We start from the raw sequence: 22,960 nt of genomic DNA on the forward strand, positions 1-22,960 counted from the left end.
CATACATGCCACTGAATTTCTGCTGGTTTCATATTTCAACTCTATACTTCTATATGTTTCTCTAAAGAGAAGGATGCTTTCTTATCTGACCACATTATGAATTTAATTCTTAGTCAATAAGGTAAGCATAGTATTTGGGTCTAATTAGAGAAGAAACAGGATACTAGTGTCTAGTAATGGAAATCATTAAAATTACATTTTCACAACATATATGTAACCATGATTATACTGTACTATAATATAATTATAATACAGAAATATGCTAAGATGAAAATAAAAATAAAAACTCATAGTTTGGGTTCAGTATTTCTAATATTGAGGCTGTTATATGCATAGTACATGTATCTAATAAGGTTGCAAATATGTTTTTTTAACTTTATTTATTTCTTTTTTAAAGATTTACTTATTTATTAAGTATAAGGGCATCAGATCACATTACAGGTGGTTGTGAGCCACCATGTAGTTCCTGGGAACTGAACTCAGGACCTTTGGAAGAACAGCCAGTGCTCTTAACCGCTGAGCCATCTCTCCAGCCCCGCAAATATGTTTTGTCTTTGACAAAGTACAAGTTGTTAGTTAAAAATTTAATTATATGAAAAAATTATAAAATCTTTTAATTATCTTTTAAACTGTGCTTGTATTACATAAGACTGATAATGTTTTTATGAGTAACTAACACACATAAACAGAGTCAGGCATGGCAGTTCACACGTTTAATCCCAGCACATGGGAGGTAGAAGCAGGAAGGTTACAAATTAAAGGCAAGCCTTTGCTATATAGTATGACGCTATCTCTTAAAATTATACTACATACAGGCCCACACAAAATCACAACAAAATTTAATTTGAAAAGAAGAATATGCAATGAGATATTTCTCAGGATTTTTGTATGTGCTGAATAATTTAATACTATCATATAAACCAAATATACTTGTATAAACACATTTATCACTAGAAATAATTTTTATTTTAATTCAGTGCCACAACAAAGCAAAATGATTAAAAGATGAAGTCACAAAAGAAAATCTGTGTATTAAAAAAGTATACCATCATCCTGGAAAAATAAAGTACAAAAATGTAAACCATTATTTTGTAATTCTTCACTGTGGGAAACCTAAAAGTTCTTTATTTTTTAAGATGAAATTTTTTTATTAATTAATATACTCAGGTTACAACTCAGTTGTTCTCCCATCACTTGCATCCTCCCGTTCCTCCCTCCCTCCCACTCCCTCCCTGTTCCCCTCCCCTATGTCCATGACTGAGGGGGTTCTCCTTCCCCACTTTATGGTCATAAGCTATCAAGTCTCATTTGGTAGCTTGCCTATTCTTTCTCTGAGTGCCACCAGGCCTCCCCACCAAGGGGAAGAATAAAAGTTCTTTAAATGATGGGGAAAGCACAGAGAAGAGGAGAAGGGGAGAGCTGAAGGACGCGCAGGAGCAAGTTTTCAAAACAGTTGATAAATGTTGGCCTACAAGTGAAGTGCAAGAAGTTGGGAGCCATTCATTCATCTTCCTAAACACTTGAATTATACTTGACTTATGCTCTGGTTTCCTTTCTGTTTCTGTAAAGAAAAAAAAACACTGTGTCCAAAAGCAACTGAGGGAAGGAAGCTCACACTCCCAAATCACAGTCCACCAGTGAGGGAAGTCAGAGCCGGGACCCAACAGCAGCTGGAAACCAGGGAAGCCATGGAGGAAGGCTGCTTGCCGGCTCCCTCACAGGCTTGTGCTTGGCCAGTGGTCCGTTTATTTATTTATTCACTTTACATCCTTACTGCAGTGCCCCCTTTCCTCCCAGTCCCCCTGAATCAACTATTTGGGGAATGCTGCCAGCAAAAGTGGGCTGGTCCACCTACATCGATGAACAACCATGACAATCCCCCACAGATATGGTCACAGGGGAATCTGATCTGGACAGTCCCTCAATTGAGACTCTCATCCTGGATAACGCTAGGCTCTGTCAAGTTGACAGTTAGAATTAAGCCAAATTACATCAACCAAGGTTGTTTTCCAAAATTGAGTAGCAATCCATCCATACCTCAACTGAATACAGTGTGTCAAACTAATGAGCTACAAAGCAGAGAACACTCACATAAGCAGTATGCAAGGTGCATCTTTTTATCAAAAACACCATTAAAGCTTTGTACACTATGCTGTATGGAGAAACCCTGGGGCCTTCACTCAGCACAGTCAGAGGCCTCACACCATGTGTGCACAGCAGGCTTCCTGAAGTGTCCTGACTTAGCTAGTCAGTCTTTGCACACAGTGACACACTGAGGCTTGATTAACTAGATTGAGAGGCTATATTATCCAATTTTACCTTCACCTCACAAATTAGACAAGAGGCTTAAGAGGCTCTTAAAAGAACCTGCCGGCTCCAGGATCACTGAGAACACAAGCAACAAGGCAGAGCCAACTCCTCTCTCCCTCGCTCACATGAAAACAGTGATCTCTTAGCTACCCTCACATGGAAAAATATATCCAGCTACTGTCAGACTGCAGCTCGTCTCCTGAGTGCCAATGTGGACAGCCACGTTCTGAAGAAACATTATCCTGTAGCTCTGTGTCCCGGCATCTTCTGACAGTCTATAAACAGCTGGAGCAAGCAGGGAACACAGAGGCCTGTGTCCCTGGGAAAACAGAGAACAGAACAACACAGTGGACGAAGATTTCTTGACAGTGCTGAGGTCATTTTAAAAACTGATCTAGCTCTAAATTTAATAGAAATTGGGTTATATGCCAAGCCAGAAAACAAACTCAAATAAAGAAAGTAATGATCTTTTTTAAAATAAAGGCTAGTCTGTTAGAACTTAATACTCTTCTCCAGACAAAGGCTAAGACGTTTTACTTGGTGCTAGACTGACCACACTCTGGACACACTGTGCAAGCATAACAAACACCTACTCTCTGGGAATATGACTCCTGGGTTACAAGAAGTATGGCCAAATATAGAAAAAGGACTCTAGCATTCAGAAAGCATTCTTCCATCTTCAAAGTTATCCTGTGCACACCTGTCACATTTCCACACTTGTTTTGTGGAGAAGACCAAACTTCCCTTGGCTTCTTGCAAAAAGCCATGCAAAGCCAATAGTCCAGGATGTCTTTTCTTTGAACCATTTCTCAAGGTCTAAGAATTACAAAGACCATGAGGCTCCTTAATGCCTTAACAGAGCCTTTAAGAGCAACTAACATTATTTCATGCCCCAGAAGAGCTCAAAATAAAAAATGCACAAACAGCTTGGTATCTTAAAAGAGCAACAGCTCACCACTAAACAAATAGCTACAGAAAAGCTTTGACAGCTCGAGGCCCTGCATATACGATGTCTTCCCAAGAACAAATAAATAGAAACTGATAGCAAGACATTAAGTCATCTCTTGCTATCTACACTGGTGAAGTACAATGGAAAATTCCATTCTGAAAATCATTAGTACTCCAAAAAATTTTTAAATATTATCTTTCTAATTAAGCTATAGATGAATTTATTTTGTTGGTCCAGAGTAGATAGATTGACAGGAGAACCCAGAACATAAAAGGCAGGCGCTGTGATTCTCTCTTAGAGAAGCCTGCAGCTCCTTCAGATGTCTTTCCTTTTGAGTACAGCTCTTGCTCTCTTAACTCTCATGCTTAAATTCTATATTGAAAATGTTTTAATAAAAAAAAAACCACTTGCATCCTAGAAACCTACAAGAACAACATCATGATGGGTGGATCTGGGCCCAGGGGGGTCTGCTCAAACTATTGCACTAACCAAGGACAATGCATGCAGTAAATATCGAACCCCTACTCTGATCTACCCAATGGCAGGACATTCTCCACAGTTGAGTGGAGAGTGGTGACTGACTCTGACATGAACTCTGGTGCCCCATTAGTGGCCACTTCCCCTTGGTAGGGAGGCCTGGTGGCACTCAGAGAAAAAATAAACAGGCTACCAAGATGAGACTTGATAGCCTATGACCATATAGTGGGGGAGGAGGTCCCCCTCGGCCATAGACCTAGGGGAGGGGAATAGGGTGAAAGCGGGAAGGAGGGAGGAACGGGAGGATACAAGTTATGGGATAACAATTGAGATGTAATCTGTATAAATTAATTAAATTTTAGAAAATTAAAAAATTAAAAACTCACTTGTTGAGCATGTTGGTGGCCGCCTTTAATCCCAGCACTTGGGAGGCAGAGGCAGGCGTATCCTGTGAATTCAAGGCCAGCCTGGTCTACAAAGTGAGTCTAGGACAGCCAAGGCTACACAGAGAAACCCTGTCTCGAAAAACCAAACAAACAAACAAACAAACAAAACAAAACAACCCACTCTTTCAAAAACATCAGCTGGTGTGAGCTATAAAGAGAAAAAATGTGAAAATTAATGAGAGAACTTAAAGGACAGAAGGAGAAAGTAGTCACAGTGCACATGAGGGTCCCTGGGTACAGAAAGGGTGTGGGGTACTGAGTGGCCGGAAGGAATATAAGAAACCCTGAGGTGAGCATAAACTAGCTACACAAGCACAGGAGGATAGAGAGACAAGGCAATCACAGACCTATAGCAAATACACCTGGCAGTTTTCTTTACTTTTCTTTAGATTTTGATAAGAGAAAGAAAATAAAGACTATTCCTTGTGTGGTCATGATTCCATGTTTGTAGGCTTAGTTTTGGTTTCAGATAGCATCTCACTACATGGTCCAAGTTGGCCTGGAGCTTCCTAGATACCCACGCTGGTCTCAGAAAGTCTCTCTCAGATATATATATACTGGGATGGCAAGCATATGCCTCCCTGCCCAGCTATAAGTCCATCTTTTAAAAGAATTGATAAGTACCTAGGAAATACCTTTTAGAGAATGCAAAGATACTTTAAAGGTATTATCCCACTTTGAACCAAATATTTTTAAACACCACAGAAATATTTAAATTCATTTTCACAAAGGTATGCAGTAAATACCAATAAGTTTCTCAAAGAAACAAAGAAGGAGTATCCAGGTTCTGAATCTGGCACATGACTTTATAGACTGTTAGCAACATTCCTTGTTTTACCTCAGGATCTAAGTTTCTGAAGACATACATTCTCGTCTTCTCCATCATTGCAAACAAGTCAGGATTATCCTTGGCCCACTTCATATCCCAGACATCTTTGCGCTCCAGTTTCAACAACTCGCCAACTACTTGCTGCCCCGTACTGTCTGTCACCCGAGTATCCAAGTCAAAGAAAGTCAGGACTCCCGCGATGTCAATGATAGCAAGACGACTAGAAGCCATGTAATTAGAGGAAGGGAAAAATTGTAAAGTATGATCAGTAGTCATGAAGTCAAATTGCCTACAACTGTTCTTCAAGGCCTCTTTATCAGAAACCTGGGCTATGGTGGAAATTACTTTAAAATGTTTTAAACAAATTTAACAGAAAATAGAAACTATTCTTCACCACGCTACCTTATAAGAAAAACATAGCCAAAACCTAGTATCAAAATACAAAATAGTTAATGTTAAGCTTCAAAAGAAAAAAACATACCAGGAGTTCCATGTAAAGAAAGTACAGATAAAAAAGAGAAAGAAAAGAAAGAAAGAAAGAAAGAGAGAGAGAGAGAGAGAAAGACAGAAAGAAGTAAACTATATTCAACAAGTGTGTACTATACACATAACTAAACATTTATTGCACAAAGGCAGCCATCCCAGCCTAAGCCTAACTCCCCCAAGGCGAAGTCTCAGACTTACCTAGAGTTGCAGTTCAGAGATAACTGGCAGGCTCGGCAATCCAGCGAATACTTTTGAATCAAAGCAACGTTAGGAAAGCTGTACCTCTGGATGACGCCAGATTCACGCCCCTATGGAAATGGCCTTTGGTTACAATACCTATTTACCATACAACCATTAAGCTGCAAATACAGGTCTCTCTATATGTCCCTGTTTTTAAAACCAAAGTGACACTGTACTAGCCAGTGCCCAATTCTGCTACAGAACCACGTTGCTAAGTATGTTTATCTCCTAACTTACGTCTTTTAACAGCACCTGTAGGTGGTCTAATTTCTCCTCACAGAATGTTCAAAAATGAAGTCAGGACCCTAGATCTTTGATAATACAGATTCTTATCTGAGAGAAAGAAACATCTAAGGCTGCTTATAATTGTTTAGGTTAATATTCAGAGTAGACTAAGGACTAACAAAAATCTGATTCAATTACATTCCATATATAGGAAATGAAGGCCATGGTGTGAAACAGCCGTTTTGAAAGCCTAGCCCTCCATCCTACAGCCTTCATCCTATAGCATTGGCTTGTGGCTAGAGGAAAGATCACCTAAAACCTGCAATACCAGTTATTATTTAAAAACTGACACAGGATATACATTTCCTGGACAAGCAAGACAGTGTACAGATCAGCAGCAAATGCAGCAGAGGGGCGGGAGTTGTGATGGCTTTCACACTCATCTGCACATGAGGCCACGTGGGGCAATGGGCAAGAGAGGGAGGGCTGCATGGCTCATCTTTACCTCCCCTTTTAAGCCAGAGAATAAGGGTTCTTCAGCGTGATGCTTCAGGAAGCCTATCAGAGTGGGGGAGCCATAGAATTCAAGGCTTTTAAGAGCGTTTCCCCACAGAATGAGTTGACTGTGAGAGAACTGAACAGGAAACAGGTAAGCTCTACAGACGTGGCTCAATGCACTGCTGTGTCAAACAGTTACTTCTGAAGTTAATGTTTTCAAATGTCAGAGCTCAAGAAAAACATTATACCATTGCTTCTGTTTCAAATTATAGCAAAATATTGCCAGGAACTCTTTCTCCTTACTAGATGGAAAATACACCACTTCATTCTAAGTTGTATGAAGGTAGTTCAGCCAGAGCCAGGACACAATCCTGGGCTACATCCAGGGAGAAAATCCTCTAAGTCCAGTGCTTTCCACACAGTCTCTCTAGCTACCAACTCTGTAGGGCTTTCAACGCAGTGTCAACTCCACATATGTGTTCCCTTCTCAGCTGACCATCATCCTACTGATTTTACAAATAGTTAATATTTTTGCAAATGATTAAGGGTATGTGCAAAAGCTTTACATGTTCTCATTTCTTCTATCAGACTTTGGAAGAATTAGGACATTCACAAGATGATAACCTAAATCCAAAATGCTTGCTTTACCCCAGTTCTATAATTTAAACAATTATTATTCACAAAATGAGTTTTATTTTAACTTACCACAATCAATGTCTTATCAGATGCAGTAATGGCACAAATTGGATCCCTTGTACCCTAAAATTAATCACTTTATGTAATATTTGTTGAATGACAAAGGAGGTACAAACTAGTATGCAATTATTAAAACATATAATAATACATTTGTTAACATAACAATGTTATTTACTAAGTACCTACTATGTGTCAATCACTGAAGTAAGTACTAAAGATATTCCTATGAAATCTTGATCCTCAAGGAATTATGTAAAAATCAACTTCCAAAGACTAGATAGTCTGTTAAAAGAGATGCAAGTGGCTTATAAAAAAGCACATAGGGAGAAGCAGCCAGCTTACACTAGATGGGGAAAAAGCCTAAGCTTAACTGTTAAAGGTAAGCTGAGATCAGAGAGGCCAGCATATGCCACCATACACGTAAACAGGAGAGCCCTGCGACCATCTGGATGGATCTAAATAATGACATTGTGCTTAGTGAGAAAAGCCAGTCTCCATAGGTTAATATATACATATAGGTATAGCTTTATTTATTTATATATTAACTACAAATCAGACAGAAGTCAGACTAGTCTATCTGGAGAACTGCCAGTGACCACCAGTTCCCTAGGAGGGGGAGCTCATGAGAAAATGAAAGGGCGTGGAGAGAGTTCCTTTATAGTGATAAGACTGTGTAATAATAGTTCACAACATCTACAGTCAACACAACTAACAGACACGTGTGACCCAAGACAGCTATAAGTGCAGCCCAACACAAAGGCATCAACTTAGTTGAGGCATTACGAATGAGTTTTGGGCTGCGAAGAAGGTTTATTGGGGAAAGTGCTGCTGCCCAAGCAGTGGGACCTGAGTTTGGGGCGGTAGCAACCACGCACAGAGCAGGTGTGACAGTTTAAGGAACTGTGAAAACAATGTTCTATTTACCAGCAACAAAGTCTTGTTCAAGTCTCTAATAAAATTACAATGTTTCCTTTTCTACAGACACTAATACTGACAAAAATCACCTACTTGAATTGCTTTACTATAATCAAACACCCCATCCACAGATCCGGAAGGAACATCATCAACATGATAAATTCTGTTTGAAAAAAATCAGAATTTTGAAGAAAGTGAGAACTATATTATTATATAATCTCTACAATTAAAGATTGAACGACAGCAATGAACACTATTGTTTCATAGAAAACCCCTGATTTCTTGTTTTGTTTGTTTTTGTTTTTCAAGACTGGTTTTCTTTGTGTAGCCTTGGCTATCCTGGACTAGTTTGTAGACTAGGCTAGCCTCAAACTCACAGATATCCACCTGCCTCTGTCTCCTGAATGCTGGGATTTCAGGTGTGTCCCACTGCACCAAGAGATGGATCAGAGGTCAAGAGCACTGGCTGCTCTTCCAGAGGTCCTGAGTTCAATTCTCAGCAACCACATGGTGGCTCATCTACAATGAGACCTGGTGCCTTCTGGTGGGCAGGCACACAGGCAGGCAGAACATTGTATACATAATAAAACCCTGATTTTTAAAATAACTCTTAATATAGCTGAATCTCATAAAAGCAGAAATTATCTACCAAATATTTACAATTATATAAGTGATCTGCTCAGCAAAGTCATGCCCCATTGTGAACAGCCAAATTATGCATTCCCAACAAAGTGCATTCAGCTGTGAGATAGGCTGCCTGCCGGTTGGCTAGGAGTGACTGTTAACTCATTTGCTTGCCTGCTTATAAAAAGAAGTCTTTCTACGTAACCTGGGTAGACCTTAAACTCATAACCCTCCTGTCTGCTGCAACTTCAGGCTTATGAAGGAATAACGTCATGCATCTTTCTGTTGTCGACTAAACTCATTTACATATCTCCATGGTGAAGCTTACTACAGGACCCAGGCTCCTCATGGCCCTATGTGGCAGAGCCTTCTTCACCCTCACTTACCAGAAACCACTCCAATTCACACTGCCTGGAATCCCCGGCCAGGATTCACACGCCCAGTTACCCCACCTACCGTCCTCTTCTACACCTGTGTCTAAGGATGTGCAGCTTCCCTAGTGATTGGTGCTAGGTTTGCATCCTAGAAAGACCCTTAGACACTAGTTTCTTAGTGGAATAACTGTAATTGCAGTGTAACAGTGTAATATGTGAGGTGGGCGATATAGCCATTTCCAAACCAGAATATCCCCACATATTTCCAGCCTTTATTAGAAAGGGTGTTTTGTTTTGTTTACACCATTCCAACTCTTCTGGTTTTTTGTTTTGTTTTGTTTTGTTTTTTGAGACAGAGTTTCTCTGTGTAGCCATGGCTACTCTGGAACTCACTCTGTAGACCTGGCTGGTCTCAAACTCACTGAGATCTGCCTGCCTCTGCCTCCCAGGTGCTGGGATTAAAGGCGTGCACCACCATCTCCACCACCATCTCCTAACCCCACACACCCCACACCCCTACTTCCCACCCCAGCTCCAACTTTCTTTTACTTTGGCAAATTTAAACAGATTTAAAAGATATTCAAATTAATTAAAAGTGTTTCTATTAATCAAGGCAATGTATATTTCCCCAAAATGGCAATGGATAATTAGCTGTGTCTTGCTTCAATGTGATATGGCTGAGTTAGTAAAAATAGAGACATACCTTTCTCTCCCTTCTTTTCGAGACCGTGTGATCTGATTGATTTCCAGCGCTGTGAGCTTCTTTGCCACACGATATTGCCAGGTATAAAATGCTTCTTTTGAAGCCGCTATCACATGGGTTTTGGTCATTGCAACAAATAATGGTACTATGAAAAGGAACATTGAGACAAGTAATCTATGGTTACACAGAACACACTTCAAAGCAGTTCAGCATCGCTGAGTCCAACTCCTTATTTCAGAAATAATAAACCCAGTCTTGAAATATACAGTCTCTCAAATCACAGAAGACTCCAAAGTTATTCGGATCATACAAAAATATTAAATAAAATGGATCTGCGCTCTAAATGGATCAGAGCTAAAACCTCACAGCTTCTTACAGAATCCTTAGGAGTATGAGCTGTTGCTGTGGATCAGTTGAAGAACACTTGCTCAGCATGTGAGAAGCCACAGAGTCAAACCTCAGTATCACAAAGGGAAAAAGAGGAGCAACGTTGTTAATAATTTTAAAAATCTCATGTGCATTGGTGTTTTTCCTGCATGTATGTCTGTGTGAGGGGGTTGGATCCTCTGGGGTTACAGTCACATGGGTGCTGGGAATTGAACCTAGGTCCTCTGGAAGAGCGGCCAGTGCTCTTAACCACCCAGTCATCTCTCCAGCCCTACGAGTAAATGTTTGTGAGCCAGGGTTAGGCGACAGTTGTGTCTTAGACATGACACCCAGAATATGTAGCAAAAATAAAGCTATTAGACAGCAAAAAAAAAAATTTAATGGATATATTTCACATGATATCAATAAAATTAAATGAGAGAAAACATTTATACATCATATATTAATGGTTATAAACATATATATGAAATTATCCAAAAAATTTACTAAAAGAAAAACTAAAAAATGTAAAGAACATAAGTAAACACTTCTCCAATAAGATATACAAATCACCATTAAAAGATGACCAACATCATTAACCACCAAAAACTGAAAATCAAAACTACAATTAGTATATCACATGATTCTCACTAGGGTAATTAAAATTTTAGAAATTCTAACAACAAGAACTGATAAGAGTATAGAGAAAAAACAAAAATGTAAAATATCTGAAAAAACCCACTTCTTAAGTTTCTCAAAATGTTGATTATTGATACACATTACCTAGCAATTCTACTCCTAGGTATATGCCCAAGAGAAACTAAAAGACACATACATACAAACTTACACTCAAATATTCAAAACAGTGTGTTTCATAACAGCCAACATGTAGAATCAAAGGTCCAGCAACTAATTAAAACCCAATCTCTTTATCCCCTCTCCTCACCATCAACCACAGCTTGGTTCAAACATTTATTCTTTTTCTTGATCTCATTTGTCTTGTGCTTCTAATTCACTTAGGAAAAAAATCTCCTGAGTCCCATGCTTCTAGGCATATGCTTGTTCTCATTTGCTCCACTCCTTAAGCAGCATCTACCTGAATGGCTATAGTGTGAAGCAGAGAGTCTCATCAACTCCAACTGTGCATTAAAACATGGGAAATAGAAGGATCCAGAAGGTCCTAGAAACCTACAAGAAGAACATCATGACAAGCGGATCTGGGTCCAGGGGTTCCACTCAAACTATTGCACTAATCAAGGACAATGCATGCAGTAAACATCGAACCCCTACTCTGATCTAGCCAATGGACAGGACATTCTCCACAGTTGAGTGGAAAGTGGGGACTGACTCTGACATGAACTCTGGTGCCCCATATTTGACCACTTCCCCTTGATGAGGAGGCCTGGTGGCACTGAGAGAAAGGATAAGCAGCCTACCAAGATGAGACTTGAGAAGCTGTGACCACATAATGGGGGAGGAGGTCCCCCTCAGTCACAGACATAGGGGAGGGGAATAGGGTAAAAGCGGGAGGGAAGGAGGACCAGGAGGGTACAAGTAAAGGGATAACAATTGAGATGTAATCTGAATAAATTAATAAAAAATCATATATATATGAAAAGTAGCCCTCCATAAAGGACATTACTTTTTCTTTTCTGAGCTCATGAATAACCAAAGAGTGTAAACCTTTTCTATTTATAATGTAAAGCAACAAGGACAATGTTCCCAGGAGCAGTGACTGATAGAGCTTCTGCCACAGTCCTAACCAGGGGCCGTTTTGGCAGCAGGACACATAGAAACTGACCTGGCAGTGTGGTTAGCTGAATAGATTGACAGCTCGAGAACTCAAATTCAAGGACTTTTATACACTAAGTATTTCTATATAGTTGAGGCAGATTTTTTTTTTAAATTCTGGCTTTCAAGGCTTTTCTATTCAACACAAAACATATACTATTAATGACCTCTAGAGGGAGCAAAAAGCCTTCAACTGCCTTGCACAAAACCTACCCTGACATACGTGGATGCTAAAGCCAGCCTGGCTATGTTCTCAGTGACATCTTTACTAAATTCTAATAAATATTTAGTGAATTCACCATGAATATTTCAATTCTGATAATGCTCTTACTGCTTTGAGGTTCATAAACTGTTACTGTTTCTTGGTAAAATATAAATTTTCCCAAGCATATAAAAGCATTTTTCTCAACCAATGTTTAATTATAATTATAATTTACAGTCATGTTCTTTATTTTTTTCCATACCATTTATTCTGATCACACTTCATCCTCCCCCCCACCCCATTCTTTATTCTTTCCTTCTTTCCTTTGTTGTTTTGGTTTTAGTTTTTGGTTTGTGGTGTTGTTGTTGTTTGGTTTGGGTTTTTTTTTTAAGACAGGGTGTCTCTGTGTAAACCAGGCTGGCCTCGAACTCACAGAGATCCACCTGCCTCTGCCCCTCTGCCGCCCTGCCCCTGCTTCTGCCTCCATAGTGCTAGGAATAAAGGCATGTGTCACCAACGTCCAGCTATGTTCTTTATTCTTGACACTTCATAAATATGAGAATTTATTGCTATCCTGATTATCAAATTTAAAATGTAACTGGGTCAAAAGACAAGTAGGGCTTCTTTGATTTAAAACCTTTCATAACTATGATTATATACATAACTATATGATTACAGATTATTTTCTCTCTCTGAGCCTTGGTTTACTTGTCAATTGAAGATAACAATATCAGCCCTATAGAGCTGTTTAAGGATTAAGAGAGAAAATAAAGCATAATACAGTGCCTAGAATAGAGAAAATGCTTCATAATTTTAAATGCCAGGCACTCTTCTAAACACATTATACAAAGTAACTCACGCTACTCTATAAGGATGACATCATTATCATTATTTAGCAGATAAAGAAACCTGGGTATAAAACAGTTATAACTTGATTGTGTTATACACCTAGAAGGTGGACAGGTGGCACATAAACCCAGGTGCTCTACCATTCTTGAATCTGTGCTTTGAATCGCTGAAGCGGAATGCACCTCCATGAACAGTAGAACCCATTAGGCATGGTAGCTATCATTGTTTTTATTTTCATTTTCTACATGAATTTGTATACTGTAACCAAGCACTCCAGTCATTACTCAGAATAAATGTAAATATATCAGAAACATATTTTCAATTAATATAGTAGTAATCTCAGTAAATTCACATGGGAACATAATGTCATCTATACAAATTCTGATAGATTTTTATTAAAAGATTAATTAAAGCCCAACTAAACTTATAAGAAAATGAAGGTGAGGTTGCTCACCACAATTTGATAGCAGTACTCTCTTACTGAAGGCATCTCACAGCTTGGCTACAGGACTTGGAAGAAGTCAATTGGTAATGTTCAAGGCTCGAAGGTACTGTATAGGCTGCTGAGGGAAAACCATCAGCAGTCTCACCCAGCTAGCTGTGAGCCCAGTGACCTGCAGGAACGACTGCCACGGCAAGGTATGCCCATGATGTAATAGTGACACAAATGTTAGGAGGGTAATAAACTGCTCCCTGATTAGATTTAATGCCTGGTCCGCAGGAGGAAACGCATGCCTGGTACTGAAAATCTGGTTAGGGAGTTTGCAAGCCTAGGGGAAGACTTAATGCTATTGCCTGCTGAGTGGACATAATATCACATTGCCCTCTAAATTCATACCTATAGAGTGCTTATCTTCATGCTCATAGACCACAACAGTTCGCAGTCTTCATCAGAGAAGTTTGTTAGTGGACAGAAATCCACAACTGCTCAAAGTACAGAGAGTAAGTGTCCATGGAGTGCTCAGCCACAAGTGGGACATCAATATCATCCCAGCCCCAAGGCGTGGGTGCCATTTTGAGGAGCTCAGGCAGAAAGACTGTAGGAGACAGAGGCCAAAAGAGGACCAAAGTAAAACAGTGTCTTCTGGGTGTGACAGGACCAGTGCACTTAGTAGCGCACAGCAACAGTGGTTGCCTGCACAAAACCTGTGCAAGATCAAACCAATCAACACTCCACCATGGAGGGGGCTCAGCAGCCTACGGCCCTAAGTGAGGAGTTATTGGCAGTCGATGGCTTCTGTAGGAAAGAGAGTCAGTTGTCTTAAGGAACTATGTTAGTGTGAACAGCTTCACACCGATGAGTATCTGGACAGAACAAGTTGGACTTAGTGGGTTATTCAAAACAAAACAAAACAAACAAGAGGGTATAAAGAGGGAGGAAGTGAGAGCTAGGAGGAATACCTAGGAGTCATTAGGGCAAGGTGGAAAGCTAAATATGATCAAAATACATTGTATGAAATTCCCAAAGAGTAATTAAAATATTGCATTAAACAGAAAATAAAGAAAACCTTGTTAAAGATTTATTTCTTTTTATTTCATGTGTATGAGTGCTCGCCTACATGTATGTCTGTGTACCACTTTACATGTCTGGTGGCCCTGGAGGTCAAAAGAGGGCATCAGATTTCCTGGAACTGGAATTACGGATGGTTATGAGCTGCCACGTGGGCGATGGAATTAGACCCAAGTCCCGTAGAAGAGCATCCGGTGTTCTTAAGTGCTGAGCCATCTCTCCAGGCCCACAGATCAATTTTTAAGAGATAGAATTTGGGGCAATGGGGAGAGAACACTATCAAGATTAAAAAAAAAAAAACTCTACCACTTTTAGATTTAATGATGAGAACAATTCAAAGCATCAATGGCAGAGAGATGGCTGAACAAGCCAAGTGCCTATACAAGCATGGGGAACTGAGTCTGTGTCCCAGAACACACAGTGACAAAAGGCAGGCAGGCATGCCAGCCACCTGTAGTCCCCACATTCAGGAAACAGAGATGGGAAGCCTGGAGCAAGCTGCTAGCTAAACGAGTTCTGGCAACCTCCGAGCTCAGCAAGAGGCTCTGCCTCATAAATAAACAGAGCAAGATCAAGGAAGACCACAAGCTTCAACTTCAGACCTCAACACGCATATGCCACGTATGTGTGCCAACATGTGATCACGCAAATACACAGGCACACATACAACACCCACACGCACATGCAACACATTTCAAAATATGTAGAAAGACGACTGAGGGGAAATTTTTTTAAAAATTACACTTCCCTCAAATGAGCCTTAGCACTAATAGGCAGTCATTATTAGCCAAGCCAAGATGTAAAATAATTTAAAACAATTTAGGAATTCACATATAAGAAAAACCTGCTTGTAACATTTTAATGCTAAGGGCTGGATAAATTCCTGCATCTGTAATTGTTTCCCCACTTTACCACTTATTCATTTCTTAGCACTTTAAAGAGCTGGTAAACTGAAATGTTTGCATCAAATTAACTTTCTCTGGAATACATGAAAAGCATCATTAGAAACCTGCCCAAATGCCTGCTACCCAGGCAGGCTGGTCCCTCCCTCACACCATCCCCTCTCCTTCAAATGCCACCTGAAGAAATACTTTATAGGTATTCCCTTTGTTTTTGTTTTTGTTTTTGTTTTTGTTTTTGTTTTAAGACAGGGTTTCTCTATGTATGCCTAGCTGTCCTGGAACTCACTCTGTAGACCAGGGTGCTCTCAACTCTCAGAGATCCACCTGCCTCTGCCTCCTGAGCGCTAGGATTAAAGGTGTGCACCACCACACCTGGCACTTACAGATATTTCTTATAAGACATCCATACACACCACACACACCATACACATCCATTTATCCAAGTCACCAGCTCAATACCTGGCTCACGGCACACAGAACAGAAATAGTAAACTGTTGCTCAACTGATTAAGTAAGCCTTATTTATTAATACATCCCCATAAGAAAAGTCATAATCCCTTTATTTTCCTCAGGTACTATTAGTTTCTGAAATCGTATATTTTTGGTGGTTTGCTAAATAATCACTTGCAGTTTACATGACACAAACACTGTCCATGCACTCAAGAAACATTTGTCAGAGAGCCAAGCACATTGTTAGGAATTGGGAATATGAAAATTACCTAGACATAGATCTTTAAGATGTGAGGAAGTCAGACAATCACAATCAGAAAAGCAGGACAGATGCAAAGTACTTTGGAAGAAGTATACAAAAGTGGTTGTAGAGCTGGTGAGATGACCCAGCAGTTAACAACAGTGACTGCAGCCAGATGTGATGGCGCACCCCTTTAATCCCAGCACTCAGGGAGGCAGAGGCAGGTGGATCTCTGTGAGTTCAGGGCCAGCCTGGTCTACAAAGCAAGTCCAGGATAGCCAAGACTGTTACACAGAGAAATCCTGTCTCAAAAAACAGAACAAAAAAAGAACAGTGGCTGCTCCTCCAGAGGTCCTGAGTTCAATTCCCAGCAACCACATAGTGGCTCACAACCATCTATAAAGAGATTGGATGCCCTCTTCTGGCATGTAGGTGTACATGCAGACAGAGCACGCCTCCTACATTTTTTTTTTCAATTACTTTTTTTTATTCACTTTACATCCTGGTCGTAGCCCCATCCCTCCTCTCTTCCCAGAATCACCCTCCCTCCCTTTTCACCCACCCCTCTCCCCTGTTCCTCAGGAAACGGGAGGCCCGCGTCCTACCCACCCCAGCTCATCACGTCTTATCGGAACTGAGTGTGTCTTCTTCCCCTGTGGCCTGGCAAGGCTGTCCTGCCAGAGGGAAGTGATCAACAACTGCACTCCTACATTTTAAAAGTATATAAATAAATGATTTGCAAGTGAGTACAAGGGCTCCACAGAAGAACACCTAAAGAGTGCACTGGCACACGTCTTGCTGAGTACAGGAGAATCCTGCCAACCGTACTTAATATAATATAAGGTTTCTGTAGGTTTCTACAGAAACTGTCAAGAAAAAAGATAATGAGCAAAACCAAAACAATATTTCTCCCCAGCCTCACTAACACGAAGCAGCATCTAATCTGAAAATAAATGACTAGTCTCTCAGAGTCAGAAAAGAATTCAATGGCTTTTCAATGTTTTGGACTCAATTATTTTTGTCACCACGTCCAATATATGGCTGTACATTTTACAAGAGAGACATTAATCTTGGAAGTTGAAATGGCAGAAAACTATTTTAATGGTTTTAATACATGTCTTAGAATAAGACTTAAAACTATGCAGAGAGTTTCTTTCCTATCTATTGGATAGAGGGAAGGGAACAACTAAAGCAACAATGCCTCAGAAACAAGAAATGGGCAATTCTTAAAACTTTCTCATCAGTAGACTGGTTTCATTAGAAAGCTCTGGAAAAAGTAAGCCTACTTTATAAGCAGCTAAAGTGTTTTTATGGGAGAGAAGTATTTGCAAGCAGTTTATTAATAATAAAAGTGGTTTAAGAGCAAAATTCTTTCTATAACTCTGCTTATTGCATACTAATTTTGCATTGCATGCCAATTCCTATGCAATTATGTAGACAAATGATGGAAATGCCGCAATTGTGGAATTACTATGAATTTTAGATACAATAGCCTTCCTTACAGGTTATTGTATTAATCAGGATGCTTTCAGAGCGATCTGCCGTGAGAAACAGGTATCAACAGTGCTATTCATGACCAGAAGATATGGCCATTCTTATTTACAGACTATCACTTAATTAGTACCATTAGCAGAGGTGGAAAGGTGTGTGATCCATGCACACACTTGTGTGTGGGTGTACACACTCATGTGTGCTCATGCAGAGGCCAAAGAAAGATGCTGGTACCTCATTTCTTGAGGCAGGGCCTTTCACTAAAGCTGAAGCTGGTCCAGCTAGACGGGCTGGCCAGTCACTTCCTGGGATCCACACACCCCAACCCTCCCAACGCTGAGGTCACATGCATGTGTGGTCATGCCCAGCTCTTGCGTGGGTGGTTGGGGATTTGAACTTAGGTCCTGTTGCTTTAACAGCAAGCTCTCCTACCTAATGGGTCATGTCTCCAGCCCTTTAGGACTTTTTAATTGGTGTTACAAACAAAACATGATCAGAAAGGAAATGAAAATTAGCATTCTCTTACCAAGATCAATGTATTTAGGGTCCAAGGGTGTGCCAATAGAATTGCAAAGAACTAGCACAAACTGTGAACAGATAAAAGGAAAAGAATATCAGCGTTTATGCTGCGAACAATAAAGGACATATGCATTACACATCATGCTTTTTTTTCTCTCAGGTGTGACTAACTTGGAAATAATTGATAAAAATGTTCCATACAAAGAACAGCAGGCAAAAAGAAAGATCATCTACAGAATTGACTATTAAAAATCATGAATTAAAATTAAGGCTCATTTCTCACTGTAACAGAACGACACAGTTTTAGAAGAAAACAAGTAGACAAGCCTCCTGCATCATTGACACCTGTAAACGTGCTGACGCTGCAGCACCCTAGCTCATCCCCACGTCCACCATCTACGGAGCTTACAGAAGCTAAAGGAATGTGTTACCGTTGCACCAAATGTCTCCATTTCGTTCTCCTCCTTTGAAGCAATATATAAATGGTATGAGAAATTCAAAAAAACGCAATTAATTCAGGGTCAATGACTCATATCCAACAATCATGACTGATATTAGGAAAATCGCAATGAACATTTTACATTACACTGTTCTGAGTTGGAAATTTCATCTGAACTACTCGTTACTGCATCACATTCTAACAAGACTGTCCTACTTAAAGGTTTTCCTATCCAGCTAAACAACTTCATATCAACTCTGTGTCATTTATATATTTTTCTACCAATGTCTTAAAACTTGAGTAACTTTATAAACATAAACTAAGAGATAACAGACAAAAAATTTACCATCTACTATTTAAAATGGGCTTATCTGTTGCTTTAGCATAACACAAAAGTATGCTTTTAACTTTCCTGGTAACAGTCATATCAATTTATAAATTTTCAGAGTCAACTAGTCCACAGGAGTTCTTTTTTTTTTTTTAAATTGGCCATATACCCACTTCCTACTCCCTCTAGTGCAGTGTTCTCCGCCTTCCCAACGCGGCAGCCCCTTACTACAGTTCCTCATGTTGTGATGACCCCAACCATAAAGTTCTTTTTGTTGCTAGTTCCTAACTGTAACTTTGCTACTATTATGAATCTTACTGTAAAACATCTGATATGCAGCATGTCTGACATGCGATCCCTGTGAAAAGCCTGTTCTACACCCAAGGGGTCGTGACCCATAGGTTGAGAACCACTGCTCTAACGCAGCCTTCTCTTATACCACAACTCTCAACAGCATGCTTTTCGTTGGTTGGGTGTTGGTTGGTTCTTCCTTTGGGGTGTTGTGAAACAAGATTTCACCTTGTAACGCATGCTGGCCTTGAACTCTGGCACTCTTCTGTCACAGCTGCCATGGGCTCCTAAGCTAGAATTACAGGTAGGAGCCACAGTGAACAGCGTCCACGTGGTCCGTCCCCAGCGGCCCCTCTTGTTTCCTTTCGGTCTAGCGCATTGTTCATCACTTTGTCACTGGGAATAGGAAGTGTTCAGCGCTCTCCACCCACTTTCCCATTCCCCTGCCCCACGCTTCAGTGAGCACATGTTTCTGCTTTAAACACAACTTTTTCAGATTTCACGTCAGAATCTGAGATTGGACTCTCGGAGTAGGAGCTCCTGGAGTGTAAAGCCTCAGCAGTCGCACAACTTTGACCACACACGGGCTCTCATACCAATTCCTCCACCACATCGCGATTTCCCACACAGGCATGCATTGCTGTCCGTGTTAGCACAGACAGGCTGGGGCTTATGGTTTTGGTTTTTCTCTACGCTCAGCTTTCTGTGTATTTATTACTAACTTGAATCTCCAATTATGCCTCAATTAGGCATCTTTCTCTCAAGGGGTCTGGCATGAAGCAATGGGTGATAAAGTCCACTGAGCTTCCTCTTGGAGCCTGTCCTCTCACTGGAGACCCTGGGTGCGTCCCTCAGTGGTCAGCCGTACACCCTTCACCACCTGAGCCTTCTCCGCTTTCTTGGTTTATTCCTCATTTTAGTGCCCTGTCTCCTGAAATAACCCCCTAAGATAGGTAAGTTTGGGGAGGAAAATTTTTGGTGACATTGCACATTTAAAAAGTCAGTTTTCCACTCCCACATTAGCAGTTTGCTACAATGAGAAATCCAAGCCAGGGGATCATTTTCCCTCAGTTTTGAGGGCAAGTCTCCAGACACTTGCTGTTGACTAGCTGAATGCCATCCTGACGTTTGGTCTCAGAGAATCTGCTTTTCTTTTGAAAAGTGGTGGGGGGGGGGGTGTTTTATGGTTTTGTTGTGTTGTGTTGTGTCAGGGTTAATCCCCAGTGTTCTGAAACTCACAATGACATCTCTTGATGTAGAAACATTTTCAGTCACTGAACTAGGTTTCTTCCCATGGAAGAACTCAAGGGAATTTTGCTTTTTTTTTTCCCTCTCCTCCATTTGGAGTGTGTGTGTGTGTGTGTGTGTGTGTGTGTGTGTGTGTGTGTGTGTGTGTGTGTATGCATGTGCACACGTGGAAGTGCATGTTTGTGCACAGGCACATGGAGGGCGGAAGCTGACTTCCTCATCATGCTGCAGTTTATTGACTAAGGGCAGCATCCCTTGCTGAACCCAAGACTGAATGAATGAGTCGGCTAGTCGAGCCGGCAAACTGCCCCAGGGGCTTCCTCTCTGAGTCTCCCCAGTTCAGGAGTACAGGTGCATGTCCCTCAGCTTTTGTGTGGGTTTGGGGGGATCCAACCCCCAGTCCTCACACTTGCACAGCACGGCTTTCCTCACTGGGCCACCCACACCCCCATCCTCCATTTTGCCTGTTCACTCTTTTTAGTACTATTATTCAAATGTTAAGCTTTTGTGACATTTTCATTATTTTCCATTTCCTTGTCATTTTGCTCTTTTAGCATTTCCTTCACTTTATTGTTCAACCTTCTTGGCAAACTTCTCAATGCAATTATCATCTTTGTAATTTCCAAATCTCTCCTTTTCTGGTTTTATGTGTGGATGTCTCTGAACCGTGTGAGTATACCAACGGCTGCTCTGGGACAAGGGTGCTTTTGAACTGCTCTACCTGGGCCAGAGCAATGGCTAAACGCTAGGAGCACCTGCAGAGGGCCAGGGTTCAGTTCCCAGCACCCATCCATAAGACCATACCTGGAGTTCTGTCTAGTAGAAGAGACCTGGAACTCGCTTGTTCCTGTGTGTGTGTGTGTGTGTGTGTGTGTGTGTGTGTGTGTGTATGTCTCTGTGTGTGTGTGTGTGTGTGTGTGTGTGTGTGTGTGTGTGTGTATGTCTCTGTGTGTGTGTGTGTGTGTGTGTGTGTGTGTGTGTGTGTGTGTGTTCCACAAATGTCGTTCTTAGGTCCTGTTAAAGTAATGTCCCTGGTTCACTTACTCTCCAACCTCCACACTTTGCAGCCCCTACGGCCTGTGACTTTTTTTAAAAAAAATAATTGTATTACTGCTTTAATGTATTTCAGGAAAAAACAACGCCAAGTGGGGCTGTTCAAATAGTCCCCTTTAACCTAATCTCTGTACTTTGACATCATAACCCAGCCAAAGACACTGGTAGTCTTCTTTTCAAATACATACTTTTGCAAATTCTCAAATTGTTAGCATGATTTTTAAAAACACATTATTGTTTTATGCTGAGATATTAATTTTTAAGGCCTTGTATCTCTAAATGAAAATAGATTTATCAAAATCAAAAGCTCCCAGACTCCTTTGTAACTCCATCAGTATTTCTGCTAGACATCCAGATATCTGTTTTTCCCTTGGGACATATTTCAGAGGCAAAAAAGCTAGAGTATGGAAGCATGGACTGTGAGTGTCTGGCTGGTAGGGGAAAAGAATCAAGGCACATAGAAACAGGCTCAGATAGACATGATCAGGAGAACGAATATTCTATCCTTGCCAGTGCCCATGCTTAAGGAGGCAGGCAACTAGAGCCCACCTCTGCCCATTGCTAACAACACATCTGGATCTCAAAATACCAAAGGGTCCCTTACCTGAGGGTGATTTTCATCAGCCTTTGTAGCCAAAATGCAGAAATCACCACACGTGGTGATAGAGATGAGGCTCTTGACATATTTGATGTATTTCTCATTGTTTTTTGTGTCCCAGAAGACAACACAGTACTCAGGACGGTCAGGTCTGGTATACGCATAAACCACAGTGTTGGAACAATAGCCCCACTAGGGATGGAGAAAGGGAAGAAATAGGCACAGGGAGGAAAGAAAAGGAAAGAGAGACTATTTAGCTTGGGAGAGAAAAGTCACATTATTTTATTTTTACTTTCAAAATAGTGTACCAGTTGCCATATCAGGGCTGAAAACTAGGTCCTTTCATACTATCAAAAAAAATCTAAAAGTCGCAATAAAAGGCATTTTAAGAAGAACATTCTAAAAAATAAGTTTAGCTTATCTAACTTTCCTTAATTTCTGAACATTAAGCCTCAGTGGTAAACACTGTCACTAGTTAACCCCTGTTTTGGGGTGGCCCAGAAAGTGACCAACCAACTGCTATCAAGAGATTGAATTCCAGGTCTCCAAGACAAATTCAAAATAGATACTTTGCCTTTTCCTTGTCCATGGTTTTGTTCTTGTTGTTGTTTTGTTTGTTATATTTTGTTTTTTGTTTTTTAAGACAAGGTTTCTTTTGTAGTCCTGGCTGTCCTGGACTCACTCTGTAGACCAGGCTAGCCTCAAACTCAGAGATCCACCTGCCTCTACCTCCTGAGTGCTGGGATTAAAGGTGTGCACCATGGCTCCTTCTTCCCTGTCCATGTTTTTTTACAGAATGTTTTTATCTTTCTTTCTACATGGTTTATCTAAAAATAATTACAGAAGCCCCGCCCCAAACATCCTGAGGAATAATCATGTTCAGCTCTTTTAGCTACAACTGTTCCCTGAA

At 40.6% G+C, this 22,960-nt stretch overlaps 1 protein-coding gene across 4 annotated transcripts in view; it reads right to left on the reverse strand.

Moving 5' to 3' along the window:
- The window catches only part of WDR35 (WD repeat domain 35), a 57,175-nt gene that overhangs the window by 17,731 nt on the left and 16,484 nt on the right, over positions 1-22,960 (reverse strand). For 2 of the 4 annotated variants that reach the window (XM_084791718.1, XM_084791716.1), the window contains exons 10-17: positions 22,057-22,242; positions 18,525-18,557; positions 18,101-18,161; positions 9,773-9,917; positions 8,165-8,234; positions 7,166-7,219; positions 5,696-5,805; positions 5,021-5,231 (exon numbers count right to left, since the gene is read on the reverse strand). In XM_084791718.1, the coding sequence (XP_084647844.1) occupies positions 5,021-5,231; positions 5,696-5,805; positions 7,166-7,219; positions 8,165-8,234; positions 9,773-9,917; positions 18,101-18,161; positions 18,525-18,557; positions 22,057-22,242 (870 nt within the window). The remainder of the gene's footprint in view (positions 1-5,020; positions 5,232-5,695; positions 5,806-7,165; positions 7,220-8,164; positions 8,235-9,772; positions 9,918-18,100; positions 18,162-18,524; positions 18,558-22,056; positions 22,243-22,960) is intronic. The other 2 variants (XM_084791719.1, XM_084791717.1) reach the window with 1 other exon arrangement.

The sequence above is a fragment of the Acomys minous genome (genome assembly GCF_964271855.1).
Source record: "Acomys minous genome assembly, chromosome: 8".
In the NCBI taxonomy this organism is placed as follows: Eukaryota; Metazoa; Chordata; class Mammalia; order Rodentia; family Muridae; genus Acomys; species Acomys minous.